At 46.0% G+C, this 15,884-nt stretch overlaps 1 protein-coding gene across 1 annotated transcript in view; it reads left to right on the forward strand.

Annotated features, from left to right (window-relative positions):
- The window catches only part of LOC137417450 (uncharacterized), a 71,640-nt gene extending 64,890 nt beyond the window's left edge, over nucleotides 1-6,750 (forward strand). The window contains exons 2-3 of the mRNA XM_078771076.1: nucleotides 4,563-4,703; nucleotides 4,841-6,750. Of these exons, the coding sequence (XP_078627202.1) occupies nucleotides 4,563-4,703; nucleotides 4,841-5,928 (1,229 nt within the window). The 3' untranslated portion in view covers nucleotides 5,929-6,750. The remainder of the gene's footprint in view (nucleotides 1-4,562; nucleotides 4,704-4,840) is intronic.
- Nucleotides 6,751-15,884: the final 9,134 nt, after the last annotated feature.

Below are 15,884 nucleotides of genomic sequence, written 5' to 3' on the forward strand. Positions count from 1 at the left end.
GATCAGATTTCACTAATTTCCGGAAGGCTGACTTTTTTCCGATGCCGAAAATCCTTGAAGTAGAATCACATCCTGAGTAGGCATGTACAAAGAGCAACTCATTGCACACATCGTCTCCTAAAGTTTCTTTCAACAGGGTAATGTTATACACTCTGTGTTCTTTTGACTGCTTGTTTGCATCAGAACGGAAGTAGATGATCTCATTGTCTTTTCTGGAGTAATGAAGGAGCAAGATCAGCAAATCTGTATCCTCACCGACCAACGTTGTGGTGCAATGACGGGATCGTTCAACAGTTGCCTTAACGATATCAACGTCTGCATCCCCTGGTGACTGAATGACATGGCATCCCCTTTAGTTAGTGCTGTGCCTATGAGAGCAATCATGTCTGCCTTGTTTTTGTCACGAGACAAAAAGTCGTCCTTTTTGCCTGCAAACTCTGTTTCTGCAGTGAAACTAACAATAGGGTGCAGGTTTTTTCCTCGTCTCTGATGTGTGTTGTCTTTTATGGAGGGACCTTCACCATAGCCATCGAACACCACTGTCGCTTGTCCGTAATGTCTTACAGTGAAGTCTGCATAAGACTCAGCTATTGCATTATATGAGTCGCCTTGGTTCCACGGTAAACGATGGAGCAAAGAGCCACCATCAAGCACGTAACAATCTGTTTTGGGAATAGAGTTCATCACAGCCTCACTTGATAAGTCCGCAGCATGGTCTCGAATTGCCTGAGCAAGCTGAGGTTTGTCTGCTGTTCGAAGAATGTTCCTGGTCTCAAAGAGGGTTGGAGGGTAGGGGCTTAGTTCATACGTCAAAACCTCTTCAAGGGAAAGATCTCCTGACCTTGACACCAGAAGGAAACGCTGGAACAGAAGGGCAGGATCAATGGTACGATCAGGAGCAATCTTCACAGCAGAGATATTCCCAAGAGTTTTGGCTCTGTCTTTCCGCTTGAATTTGTAAGTAAATGCCGACTTTCCGATTATATATTCAATGATCTTGTTTCCAACCGATTCAAAGTCATGTACATTCACATCTGGCCCAGCCACTATCCCGTTGACAATGTTTCTCAGAGTAGGATCAGATGTGAAGGGTGAGCAGGCTGCAAGCTTTATCCGAATTTTCTCGAGATCAGATGCATCTCTTTTGATGCGCGCCTCAGTTGAGTCTTTGTGTTGCGGACTTGTAGTATAGGTTAGGTTTGTGAAATCCTGCATCGCAATGTTGTACTCGGATGTTACAGGTGCAGATAAGGTCCAAAGGTTTCGCATGTCCTCGGTCATCCCACTGCCGCGAGTTAGACCACCAGTGCTCTTCAGAGACCTCATCAACGTTTGTTCGATGACAAGATCACTACTATGACAGCTCTTGGGCAATGACAGCTCGTGGGCGAACTGCCTGAATTATGGCATGACCAACTGCCGCAACCTTGCGTCTTGTGTCTTTCCCAACGAACAATGTTTCCAGTGCTGTCCGCAGACTAGTCGGAATGAACGATAGGGCTGAATCAAGTTTTAAATCATCACTACTTGGATACTGATTCGTCACGGTAGAAACCTGAGATTTTATATCACTTCTGATTAACCTAGCAGCAGTTTCAATAATAGCGCGTTTTTGGGACTCTTCATCGCCTTCCTGACACGTTTGCTTGTAGTATGATCTCAGAATCTGCGACGTTTGTTCTCTCATCGTAACAATATCGTCCAAGCCTTCTCTTTCACCAAACAAAATTGAGTCCTTAAAGCGTTCTTTAAGACGCTTTTTCAAACTGTAATTGTCATACGGTTCCGAATCAGGATTACAAAGATACCCTTTCATTATGAGGCTCAAAGATGTAACAGTTAGTTGTTCCTCACTGTTCAGTTCTAGGTAAGCACACATTTTCTGAAATGCTTCATACTTATCTTCATCTTTAGGACGACCACACTTTCTGCGCTTGGCTTTGAGGGCTTTCTGGAACTCTAAAGGCACAGACTTGAAGGACCGGAAATTTCCACTACACGAATGATGATAAAGTCCGTCTGCTGCATGTAAATCTCGTAAATAGTATTCAATCCGACCCTTTACAGTATGTCCCCAATCATCTGAACGGGATTCACAGACCTCCACAATTGTCTCCACAAATTTGTCAGTCCGTACCCAGCGAAAGTGTCCCTTGTCCAAATCAATTGTACATCCACAGAATACGCAATCCTTTTCACTGTCAAAACCTCCACTTGATTGTCTTGTGGTTCTCTTTGGCGGCACAGAACCACTACTTTTCTTTGCAACATGGCTTTTAATGTTTTTATCATTTATGTACTGTTGACGACAGCTTTTATGCACTTTAGTACTGGCTTCAACTACAAGATCGTCCTTCCGCTTTACACTGGCTTCATTTATTCCCTTCGCCCCCTTCCACTGAATTGCAACCCAGTTATCACTGGAATCCTCGATCTCCTCCTTGCAGATTGGACAAAAAGCTTGACTGGCTGTGCTTGCACTCATTGTTGAATCATGTCTGAAAAAGAGAAAGATGAGAATTAGTTATTCAGTTAGATCCAATTCGACACATTCTTCAGGTCAATATATGGAAAATGCCCCCTCAACCTGTTAGATAATGGCCCACTTTCATTTTTAATGGTCTTAATGTGTTCCTTGCCCCCAAAAACCTAGGGATAGACACCAAGATCATCAAATTTGAGTTGATAGTTACATAGTTATGATCATTAAGAGGTTTCGGCGGCCATCTTGGACGCCATCTTGAAAAAACACTTTTCCGGGGGTCCTACGTTGGTAAACTTTTAGTATGTTATAAAGTACACTAAACCCTACCAGAATCAGTTGAGAAACCTTTTGTAGCAATTTTTTGGGGGTTGAGGGGGTATTTTCCATATATCGACCTTACTACAAGTTGTTTCAGGGCAACTGCCTCACCACAAGATTCAGTGTACCATGGACGGGAGGAAGGGTACGACAACTGAAGACGAGATGGGATAGATCTGTGCATGAGAAAGAGCAGTTTGCTTTGGAAGAATTCCCAGGAAGAATTGATGTCAGAGGCAGTAGAGATGGGAGACCAGTCTCGATGATTGATGGCTGCTTGCAGACCATGCCAGTCAGCCTGAGTGAAATGCCAGACTCATCGGCACTGAGTTTGACTCCCAAAATAGGAATTAGCTTTTTCCTCTGAATCTACACGCACTATTTCGATGAAACTTCACCACAACCTTCATCACCTATGATGTACCAATGTTTGTTCATGGCACTAAGAAAATGGACGTCTCAGGGGCTCAACAAGGGGGGGTGGTCATGTGGTTCATGCAACGGGGCATGTGAGTCCTGGTTTGACTCCCCCAAAATAGATATATGCTTTCTTCTCTGAAACTACACACACGCTTTTGATGAAACTTGACCACAGTCTTTTCACCATCCATGCTGTACCAAAGATTGTTCACAGCATTAAAAAAAAAAACTGCCCCTTTGGGGTTGCCTGGAGAGGGGTGGGGGCAGGGGCAGCCCTCCAAAATAGGTATTTGCTTTCTTCTCAAAAACTACACATACTATTCCAATTAAACCTGACCACAACATTTCGTTCATGACCCATGAGGTACCGACGTTTGTTCACGGCATTTGAAAGACTGGGGTCTAAGGTAATCAATGGGGGTGGGGGTGGGGTGGCAAGGGGGGATAGGTTGCCCCCCAAAATAGTTTTTTTTGTTTCTTTGTTTAAAGTCTTATGATTATGTTAGTATTATTGTACATGCTGTCCTGTCTTCTAGCATCCATTGAAATTGGTTAAAAATGCCAAGATACAGTTTGAAATACTGTTGTGGTTATGCAATAAAGGCAAACCCCCTATAGTTAATTGCACGACAACATGTAGCCTGCAGTAGTTATTTATGTCATATTGAATGTGAAGATTAGCCCTTTCCCATTGTGTAGTTAATCAAGACCAATATGCGTTGAAATTAGAGCAGGATGTCAAACCTTCGTGTGACTGGGAGAAGCCATTACTAATGTGCAGGAAGGCGTGGCCAGAAAGCCAGGCCCACGTGACTAATGGGCTGTGAAACCAAACCCTGAATGAAAGAGGGAAGAAGGAATGAAACCTTCCGAGGAGGAAGGATTGAAGGCCAGCACGTGACCAATTTGAGCCGAATTTGGCTCAAATCTGATTCATAAGTCATGTAAGGTAATGCCGCTTCGCACACCATGCAAATCCGGTCGGCACCCATGAGGTGTGTGAAAGTGAGGTCTCGACCGCCGTCTTCGGTCAGGTGTCCAACGTGACGTGTGCACCTTGAAGGTATTCGTGATTTACCGGTATTAACCGAGGGAATCGCGCAACAAAATTGTTGCGATGGAGTGGCATAATTAAGATAATATATTTGATAATTTGAACAACAATACCTTTAGTCAGTGCAGTATACTGCTTCATTCTACCAGGTGAGCGCCCAGGGGTATTGCGGCAATGTTTATATTTAAATTGAAGAATACATTCCATAGCAACATGTTCTATGAACTCTCAAGATGGGTCTCAATCCCATTTCCCTGCAAACGACTGATGCTGATTTGTACACAGGTGATGTCCATGCTGTACATGTGGAAGGCAGACAACACAACAATGATTCATCTCTCACAGAAGATTCAAAATGTGATTCTGCAAAGGAAGGTTCAGATGATATTACCATGACAAACGGAAGTGCTTCTTGTTTTTCAACTGGTGAGTGGAAATGTAAAAAAATAACATACGTACGATCTTTTGTGTTGAGAAAATATATAATTTTCGGAAAAGTGTGAAATATTTTGCATTTTGATTTTGCAAAAAAAATTAGAAAATGTGTTTTTTTGTTTCTGCAGAACAAGCTAGAAGAAAGATGGGAAAAATAAGATCCAGTCGCAGCTTGACAGTGGAGAAGAAGCCTTTTTTGAAGAAAGAATCACAACTTCAAGACTCACTTCCTATAAAATACAAGTGCATGTCTGGGCCTCGCAACACCAAGATTAATATTAAATTAAACAAACACAAAAAGGTTGAAGAAAGGGGAATACGTTATAAGTGTAATGTGTGCAGAATGGATTTTTCTTCAATGAGTGAAATCAAAATACACATGAGGATCCACACTGGAAAACGTCCCCACAAGTGCTCTGTCTGTGATAAAGGCTTCTCTCGTAACAGCAATTTGAAAAGACATATGAAGATCCATACAGGAGAGCGACCTCACAAATGTTCGATATGTGATAAAGGTGTCTCTCGAAAAGGCCATTTGAAATTGCATATGAGGATCCATACAGGGGAGCGACCCCACAAATGCTCGATATGTCATAAAGGTTTCTCTCAAAAAGACCATTTGAAATCACACATGATGATCCATACAGGAGAGCGACCTCACAAATGTTCGATATGTGATAAAGGTGTCTCTCAAAAAGGCCATTTGAAATCACATATGAGGATCCATACAGGAGAGCGACCCCACAAATGCTCGATATGTGAAAAAGGTTTCTCTCAAAAAGGCCATTTGAAATCACACATGACGATCCATACAGGAGAGCGACATCACAAATGCTTGATATGTGATAAAGGTGTCTCTCAAAAAGGCAGTTTGAAATTACATATGAGGATCCATACAGGAGAGCGACATCACAAATGCTCGATATGTGATAAAGCTTTCTCTCAAAAAGGCCATTTGAAATCGCATATGAGGATCCATACAGGAGAGCAACCTTACAAATGCTCGATATGTGATAAATTTTTCTCTCATAGCAACAGTTTGAAATTACATCTGAGGATCCATACAGGAGAGCAACCTTACAAATGCTCGATATGTGATAAAGGGTTTTCTCAAAAAGGCAGTTTGAAAATGCATATGAAGATCCATGCAGGAGAACTGAATCTGAAATACCAAACAAATATTGTGGGAAAGGTTTTTCTGAAAAAGGTTTGTTAAATTCACATAGCATTACCCACACTGGGTTGTACGTGCCCCCCTTGTAAGCGATCCTCAGCAGTCGCAAAGGTATTCATTTAACCAGTATAGAGAAAGCTATCGTGAAAGCGTACATTCCTTTGAGCATATACCTTGTGAACACCTTCTCAGAGTACCATCTGTTACCCCTGATAACCATCCACCACCCTGAATCCCTTGATGAAAGCAATGCGACTGGTTGTCACAAGAATGTCCACAACAATGTTTGCAAAGTGGTGTCAGAAGATAACAAGAATCTCAAAATTCTAACCCCATCTGAGTTCTCAAATGAAGATTAAAGAAAATAAAAAATAATGTAAAATTTATTAATTTGGTTCTCCATATCCTTATAATGAATGGAGCATTGTTGAAAAATTGAAACCAAAAACTCAAATCGTAACAGAACTTAATCTCTCAATCTGATCTTGCATCTCATTGTGCTTCTTTCAGCGTCTTCCTGAGGTTGCCAGTTTGTAATTATTGTTTCTGTCCTCACCATGTATCCAGTCAAGTTGCATTTCAGTTTTTTGATTGTGACCAGTGTTTAGGAATTTTGTTTTCTTTCTGACTTTGTTGTTTTTCTTGTCCCTTTCTGGTTATGCTCAGATGGAATCTTTCAAGGGCAGTTTGAACATAAATTTTTACTCAATATTTGCTGTAGTCCATGTTTCATTGCCATGTGTGATTTGGGGAGAACACCCTTGCTGTAAAATTGTTTATCAGAAGAAGACTCCTGCCTATGTTTTTGATGAAACTTGGATTTGTGAAGGGTTTTACAATAAAGAAAGGTCCTCAAAGCACAAATGCAGTGTCTGTGTTATTGTGAATATGTAATGGCACATTTTATGATCAACTAGCAACGGTACCCGCCCTAAGGGAGGGGCTTCAAGTGGGAGGGCCAAATGAAAAGGCTAAATATCAGAAATTGAAGGCTTTTTTTCTTTTAAACGATTTATATAAACATCCATTAAATCTCGATTGGTGCAGCCGTTTGTGCGGCACCCGGGAAAATAACGTCATGCGGGAGCAAGTATCAGCAGGATGTGGCAGTGTGGGAGTCCACATTTCTGATCCTCCTTCTGCCGAGGTAGCCCACCACTTCTCCAAACATTCTGCTCTTCAGATCCGCCATGACAGATTTAAGCTTGATACTGAAGACGCGTGCAGTTAATACTCTCGATGTTGTATGTACTCCCATGTCCTCAAACAACCCGTGTCCTTATAAAAGGTCTTTGTCTGAGGTCACCAAGTACGATCCGTGCAGATGTGCAGCGATCGTTGCAGCCATTTGTGCGGCACCCGGGAAAACAACATCGTCACAATGAGAACAATGAACGTTATGTGAACGCGAATGTTATGTGGGAGTCCAAAGCTGAGAATGCTGGAGACTAAAGCTGAAATTGGGAAAACTAAATAGCCTATTTTACTTCTGGAGATCCCAGGATTATCCACCCAAAATATTGTTATGGTTTTTAGAACCGGCACTTGTAAATAATAATCCATTGTAAATAATTCCCTGTAAATATTCCCATTTTCTAAAGGTTAAAGGTCGCACCCTAATTCGTCCATATACAACACGTAGGGCACCATAGGAACTTTAGTTATTTCATTAGTATGTGTTTTAGGTAAGGCTCTGTTTCAAATAGTTTGAATCTGCATTGCATTAATTAAATAAGTTAGGCCCCAAAGTTCTCTAAAAAGCTTCAGCGGAGAGTTTTCCCTTTTTATCAGGACGCCATTGAACACGCAGTCAAGTTGGAGAAGAAGGGCAGAGCGATGCGAGGAGGCACGGCCCCTGTGAACTCATCACCAAAGGTGGAGCCAGTGAGGCCTCGCCAACCAATCAGGGCTGAGGTTAGCTCGCTGGTGGGCGTAGCCCTATGAAGCGTGGCTTAATCTGCGAGCGTGAGATATAAGCGCCACGACAGACTACTTCCAGAGGGGGAGAACTGCGTGCACGGACTGCTTCTTGCTACGGACTTCTTGCTGGAGCTTCGCATAAAACTTCCCCGGGGACTTCTGTTGAACATCGGCACGTCAGGAACGTTGAGAGAGAAAGGGAGAGTAAGCCAAATACCCTCCCGATATATGAACCCTGATAAACAAGGTCCGCTCGCGTTCCAACTATATACGAGCAGCGCTGCCTGCTGGGTTTCGCCACTGAACCGGTGCGTGGATTGGAACCGGAACGTGGACCGGGGTGGAGCGTGGATCGGACCCGAAGCCCACGCTGTCCATCCGCTTGGACCGTCCTCCCCTGCCATCATTACCCCTTACGTGTAAGTATGTTTTTGTCATCCTGGGGCATGTTAATTAAGACTGTTTAAGCTGCTCTGTGTCTGCTTCTGCTTCTTCTTTGATTGTTGTAATAAATCCTGTGTTCTTCCTTACCTTTTGGTTTCCTCCCTTATCTGATCGCTTTTCATCATTTCTATCCATTGAATACCGGTGGCACGATTAAAACCGCTCAGGATCGGGTTAGCCTTTGTTAATGGCCCAGGTCGCGGTATGCTTCACTCGGCGTATCCATTAATGCCGCGGCTTGGGCGGGAGTTATTTCCCTGCTTTGCGGTCGGATTGGCACTCAGGTATTTGGGAACTCTGTTGACCAATCACCCTGGCCAATCTCGACCGCAGAGGAGCATTATAATTTCCAGGATCGGGGGACGGTCAGCTTAAAAGACGAGGATTAACCCCCTCTTGGTAATGGGAGTGCCGACCTCCGGATCCGCAACAATTGGTTTCTGGGAGTGGGATTGGACCCGAACCAAATTTTATATATCTGAAAAAATATATATTTGGTCAAAATTTCGAGCGGCCAAAATTTAGTATTAAAAACCAAATTAAAATCGTGCCATGGATAATCAAGGCGATCGGATGCCGGTGGGGGTAGAGGAGGAGTTGGAGGCAACCCAGGACACCAGGGAAGAAGTAGGAGAGATGTAGGAGGAGGTTGAAGAATGTGCAGTAGAGGGGGTTGCAGGCGCACAAAATGGTGGCGCCTCACACGTGGCGGCGGCAGCCAAGCCCGCTGCACAAGCCGGGTTTTACATTGGGATGTCCTCGCCTGAATGGAAAGTATACTTTGAGGGGGAAATGGAAAAATTGAGGTGTGGAAACGTGACGGAGGAATCCAGAAGGGCAATAAACTTATGGGCCAAATCTCCAATGGGAAAGAAAGTACAAAAGATGAGGGAGGAATCCAGAGGTGATATGAAAAAACTGAGGGAGGACATTGATCACATGTTGAGTGGGGAAGGCACATCGGTATGCAACGGGTAGTGTGGCTTGAGAAGCGCGGGGAAAGCAAGGTGGAGCAAAGCACAGCCGGGTGGACCGGGATAGAAATCGCGACAAGGGGTGTGAAAAACCCAACGGCCACTGAATTGGACAGGGCAAATTCATATGTGCCGGTGATCGTTGAGGACAAAGAGAATGTAATGATGATAGTGGAAATTGGGGTTGGAGAGATGGCAGGTATGGAGGATATATCGGAGATTGAGATGGAATGCGTGCAAAGTCTGTGCTCGCATCATGATGCTGTACTTGCTAATCCTTATAAAGATTTGCAGGTGTGTGTGGAGTGAAGAAGAGGAAGTGCCAAGGTGAGACGAAGTGTATATCACCGGAGTGTATATGGTGCAAAAATATTTTTGGCGCGCTTGGGGTTTAGACTGAACCCGGGCGCTTGTGGAAGGTCCGTGGTGTGCTGTGTGAGAGCGAATGGCGGGCGTGGAAGAAAAAAGTGTGCACCGAAGCGCGGGTGTGTAACCACAGAGTGTGAAAGTGAGGGTGAGTGTGACACAGAGGGTGAGATGGATGGAGAGAGTGTGCGAGAGAGCACACCGGAGTGCGTTTTTGGGTGTGCAACAGATTGCACACCCCTGTGTCGGTGTGCGCTGAGTGGGTATGTGCAAGAGTGCACACCCATGAGTGTTATGGAGAAGTGTGTGATGATGGAGTGTGGGCATGGTATGAGAGCGAGAGTGTGCGCAGAGGTGTGCGGTTGGTGTATGGGTGTGCAGAAGAGTCCACACCCATGATTGTTACAAGGGAGGTAACAGGGAAGTATGCACAAGAGTGTGTGGAGGAAAAGTGCATACAGGAGTGTGTACCAGAGTGGGTGAGCATTATGAGTGCACCTGAGTGTGTGAGAGGAGAGAATGAGCACGGCACAAGTGGATTAACAGTGCATGGGATGTATGAGAAGCACTGGAGTGCATCGATGTGCAAGTGAAGAGTGGGTAACGGGTTGCAAGAAGGCAGCCCAAGCATCAACGCGGACCGGGTTAGCGTCTAGCCCGACGTATAGCTGACACGAGCTCTCGGTCTGTGCCGGGCTTTTTTTGCTGCGGGGACCAGCGGCAGTTTGGGAAAAGCCGCCGCACATGATCCGCGCCGTCCTCCGCCCTGTATGGTCGATTCCGCGCTTTGCCGGGCAAGGCGACCGGCACGGTTTGAGGGGAGGGATGAGGGTTCGGGGCCGTGCACCCTTGCGGTCATGGTGCTCTGACCAGGCAAGGCCGGGCCATCACTCATGGGGGTGCAAGGTGTTGCGCCGGGATGGTGCCTGGAGCCTTGGCCCGAGTATGCCTCCTCTCCTGAATCGAATGCCGGATGGACTCAACCTACAGTAGACCAAACCACCCGAATGCATTGCTCGGCTTTACGAAGCCGAGTTTTAAAAATGTAATGCAATGACGCACCGAGAGGCTCTTAGTGAAGTGGATTGTGTAATGGTAGTGATAATTGGAAATGATGCCCGGTGTAGGTGATTGGTATCCCTACCATCCCTCACACCGGGGGCAAAGGAGCAATAGTTTTATGGGGATTGGCAGTACCAAACTAGCCCGGGAGGGTTAGGTTATTGTTAGGGATCTAGAATGACCATAGGTGACCAAGATTTAAGTAGTGACATTGTACAAGTAGTGGGGACGTAGAGTAGGGTAGATGGAATGATAATGACGAGGGATGTGCATAGTTTAAAGGGATGACTGGGAAGCACTAATTTAGAAGGGCAATAGCTAGCTAGATGATGCAGTATGAATGAGTGTCTTTGTGGTGAGCGTGTTTAAATGAGGAATTGCGCGTGGGAAAATCTTGCGCAAATCAGGAATTGAATGGGAATTGTTGTATGTGTGAGAATCTTATTCTTGAGGAAATTAGGCAATGCTTGGAGATGGTGTATTGTGGGTGAATGTAATGGTTTTGAGTGAATGTGCTTGCATGTGTGCAAGCAGAGATATGGTGAGTGGTAATAAATGGTGTTGAATGCTGAGTAGTGTGGAATGAGTAGTGTGGAGTGCATGGTGTGAAGGGGTGGATGGAGGAAGGATGGGCCCCTTTCACGAGTACCCGGGGAGGGCAGTTTAAAAGTAGGTAGAGGGAGTAGGTAAATTGTGGTTGGATATTGGCACCTGTGGTGCGGGAAGTAGCAGAGTACTGCTGGATTGGGTGCATGCGTAAAGTGGAATGGCTGGTTGTGTGGCCTGTTAGTGTGTGTGATTGGTTGGGCACTCCGCCACTGTTAGTCTGTCGGCCAGGTGAGGCTGCAGTTAGGCTCTGGGAGCCAGTTAGAGTCCAATGGGGCCCGAGGATCCTATGGAGAGGACCCGGGTAGCCCGATGCCAGAGTGGGCATTAGTGGGGTAAGGGAGCCAGAGGGCCTTCCCCAGATAGGTTAGGGTGAGGAGCTAGGTAAGCTCGGGTGGCAACTGCAGTGGTGGAGGTGTGCAGGTGAGCGGACCTGCTGGTGAGCCACACGACCCAGCCCTGAAATTGTGCGAGGGCACAGGGAGAAGAATCGGGGGAGTGAGACCCCAAATTGGTGAGCACCGCAGTACGGTCAATGGGAATTGGTTTTTGGAACCACATAGAGTAAAGATGGCCAATGGTTTGGCAGGGAAAGACCCCGGGTAGTGTAAAGTGTGGTAATGTCATTTAGGAGATAGTTAGGAGAAAATCTCCGCACCATCCGCATCCACTCACCAAGGTGATAAGACTCCACACCATGGTTTGTGAACATTTGGAATGAAAGACGCATCGTGACGTGGGTGAGACGTGGTTAATTGCATCTCTTCCTCCTTAAGAGGGATTGATGACCAATTTGGATGAGGGGGAGATATGGGAGATAGGACGTTAGAGATGAATTTGTAAATGTGTAGATTGTGTAAATATGGGGAGGGGCAAGGGTAGTGTAGGTAACATGGGGGGTGACGAACGTGTAGGGACGAGCTTCCTCGGCTTGCTCTCCCACGCCGCTCATCGTGCATTGCCGTGTGTTGGTGTGTACCCTTGCGTCCTTGCACCCCGCTAACCCTGCTTTGTCGTCCTTCCCCACTCATGGACCGTGGTCTTTGTGTGCTGAGGGGAAAGTGTGCAGGTGTCGCAGTTGTGCACCCGCACCCTCGCTGTTTGCCTGCCTGGACCGGTACACCACCTATGGACCACGTTCTGTGGCCTCGCACCACCTATGGACCACGTTCTGTGGCCTAGCACCACATATGGAAGACACGTCTGTGGCCTGGCATTCTGCTGGGACAGACCTTTGCTGCCAGCATGCTGGCTTGTGGACCACGGTTTCAAGTGGCACCGATGCCATGCAGGTGGACCACCTCAGTTGGCCCTGCTGGCCCGAATTTTAAAAAACAGATGTGGTGTGTGCCCTTTTTATTTACTAAATAGGCAGCAAGAAAGAACAACAAGACGCCAAGAAACATCGGTCCAGCAGCCATCGGCCCAGCGGAGAAGACGCCAGTTTATTTTTCAAAAATGTATGACTGTGCATTTGTGGTGCTTTTCGTGCATTTTGGTGCACTTGATTATCGATTGTGCATTTCTGTGCATGTGGGTATGGTGTATCGGTACAGTGTAGTGCATGACCTTTCGTCTTTTCAAAAGCGCTGCTTTTGTCTTCCCAAAAGACAGGTCCTGGTTTCTAGTTGAAAAAACCAAATAGTAGTAGTGTTCTAGTAAATAATGGCCACCGGTTAAATGTGTAGTTTCAAAATAAATCCGCATTCGGTTAGTCTGTGGGCGTGAGTCTGCCAGGTAGAATGCAATGCAGCAGGCGTTAAAAATGTGTTTAAAATTTTGCACTCAGGGTGAGGTTAAAAATAGAGGGTAACCACACCTGAGTGTCACACATAATTGTAAAAGATATCCCTTGTGAATCGGCCCAGGATGGACCTGGAGAAAGGGAGAGTGCAGTGTTACGGGTTTTAGAACCGGCACTTGTAAATAATAATCCATTGTAAATAATTCCCTGTAAATATTCCCATTTTCTAAAGGTTAAAGGTCGCACCCTAATTAGTCCATATGCAACACGTAGGGCACCATAGGAACTCTAGTTATTTCATTAGTATGTGTTTTAAGTAAGGCTCTGTTTCCAATATTTTGAATCTGCGTTGCATTAATTAAATAAGTTAGGCCCCAATGTTCTCTCAAAAGCTTCAGTGGAGAGTTTTCCCTTTTTATCAGGACGCCATTGAACATGCGGTCAAGCTGGAGAAGAAGGGCAGAGCGTCGGGAGGAGGCATCGCCCCTGTGAACTCGTCACCAAAGGTGGAGCCAGTGAGCTCTCGCCAACTAATCAGGGCTGAGGTTAGCTCGCTGGTGGGCGTAGCCCTATGAAGCGTGGCTTAATCTGCGAGCGCGAGATATAAGTGCCGCGATGGACTACTTCGAGAGGGGGAGAACTGCATGCACGGACTGCCTCTTGCTGGAGCTGCGCGTAAAACTTCCCCGCAGACTTCTGTTGAACATCGGCACGTCAGGAACGTTGAGAGAGAAAGGGAGAGAAAGCCAAATAACCTCCCCGATATATGAACCCCAATAAATAAGGTCTGCTCGCGTTCCAACGATATATGAGCAGCGCTGCCTGTTGGGTTTCGCCGTGAAACCGGAGGGTGGATCGGGACCAGAACGTGGACCGTGGTGGAGCGTGGATCGGAGCCGAAGCCCACGCTGTCCATCTGCTTGGACCTTCCTCCCCTGCCATCATTACCCCTTACATGTAAGTCTATTTGTGTCGTCCTGGGGCATGTTAATTAAGACTGTTTAAGCTGCTCTGTGTCTGCTTCTGCTTCTTCTTTGATTGTTGTAATAAATCCTGTGTTCTTCCTTACCTTTTGGTTTCCTCCCTTATCTGATCGCTTTTCGTCATTTCTATCCATTGAATACCGGTGGCACGATTAAAACCGCTCAGGATCGGGTTAGCCTTTGTTAACGGCCCAGGTCACGGTATGCTTCACTCGGCGTATCCATTAACGCCGCGGCTCGGGCGGGAGTTATTTCCCTGCTTTGCGGTCGGATTGGCACTCAGGTATTTGGGAACTCCATTGACCAATCACCCTGGCCAATCTCGACCACAGAGGAGCATTATAATTTCCAGGATCGGGGGACGGCCAGCTTAAAAGACAAGAGGATTAACCCCCTCTTGGTAACGGAGTGCCGACCTCCGGATCCGCAACAATATATTTGCGATCGGTTCAGCAGTTTTTAAGGTACCTTCGAACAGACAGACAGACGGATGGACGGACATTTGGTGAATTATCGTAAGATTATCTGTCTTTGGGGATTTGGAGCTGTCCATGTCCCTATAAGTAATCCTGATCAAACCGAGAGTTATTCACCAAACCAGTTGAAATCCTTGCATAGCATTTACCATCATGGCATGACTGCAGTGCATGCCAACACTGATTGCTTCCAAGCAGCTCAGTTGCACAGGTCCCAACGTGGAAGGCCACACAGCTGGTTGCTACTGCATTTTTCTCAACATCAATGACAATGCATTGTTAATGGAAGGAATACATTTGAACACAGAGGGGAACTCACCCCCTCCACTCCTCTCATCTCTCTCACCTCTCTCATAAATTCTCTCATCTCCTCTTCCTGACCAGGCTAGAGTTCCTCAAGGCAGTGTACTGGGACCTGTGCTTTTTCTGATCTTCATCAGTGATCTTTCTGACTCTCTGGAAAATCTTTATCTTTTTGCTGATGACTCCACCCTCTGCTGGTCCAGCTTTGATCCCTCAGGTCGACAGTTCTGGGCAAAAAGCAGCCTCTTAACTCTCTGCAGACTTGGATAAAATTACAAGCTGGTCAAAAATGGAACATGTCTTTCAATCCTGATAAATCACACACTCTGACCTTGTCTCTCTGAAAAGACCATCTGGAAGACACTCACATCCAGTTTCTCAACAATCCTCTTTGAAGAAGTTCGGTCACTGAGGCTTTTTGGTTTCACTATCTGCCGTGATCTTCCTGGGAAAGCCACATGTCTAAGCTGAACTCCAAAGCCAGTCGCCAACTGGGCATCCTCCATTCTACAAAATCCTACCTTGGCACTGCTGAGCTGCTCACCCCTGCAAAGCTTTCATCTGCAGTTTGAGGAAGTACTGCTTTCCCCTCTGGGATGATGCTCCTGCCTCATTACCATTGCGGATTCATGCTGTAGAAACCAAATATTTTATGATTTATTGGTACCTCCCATGATGAATCTGATTATAAGGGCCTTTCACTCTCTCACAACAGGCAGGTTGGTGGTCGTTCTATCTTCTATCGACTCCTCTTCGGCTTTGCACCCCCTGCTCCAGAGGGGGGAGAAAAGAGGTATGAAAGAGTGAAGGTGAGCAGAGAGGCTTTATTTTGGCAGTTTCACCAGAAGAGGATTGCTGGAAGATCCTGTGTGTCCTGCAGGAATATTTGGGGGACAGAGCACAGACAGAGCAGGGGGTGCAAGGATGGAGAGGAGTCGATAGAAGACAGAACGACCGCCACCCTGCCTGTTGTGAGAGAGTGAAAGGCCCTCATAATCGGATTCATCATGGGAGGTATGAACAATCCTAAAAGCCTTGGTTTCTACGGCGTCAAGCCGCACTAGTTATGACACAGGAACACCAGCCCAAAGACGAGAGCAATACTCAAATCAAAGTGCAG

This window comes from Myxine glutinosa, chromosome 1, assembly GCF_964187855.1.
Source record: "Myxine glutinosa chromosome 1, kmMyxGlut1.1, whole genome shotgun sequence".
Classification (NCBI taxonomy): domain Eukaryota; kingdom Metazoa; phylum Chordata; class Myxini; order Myxiniformes; family Myxinidae; genus Myxine; species Myxine glutinosa.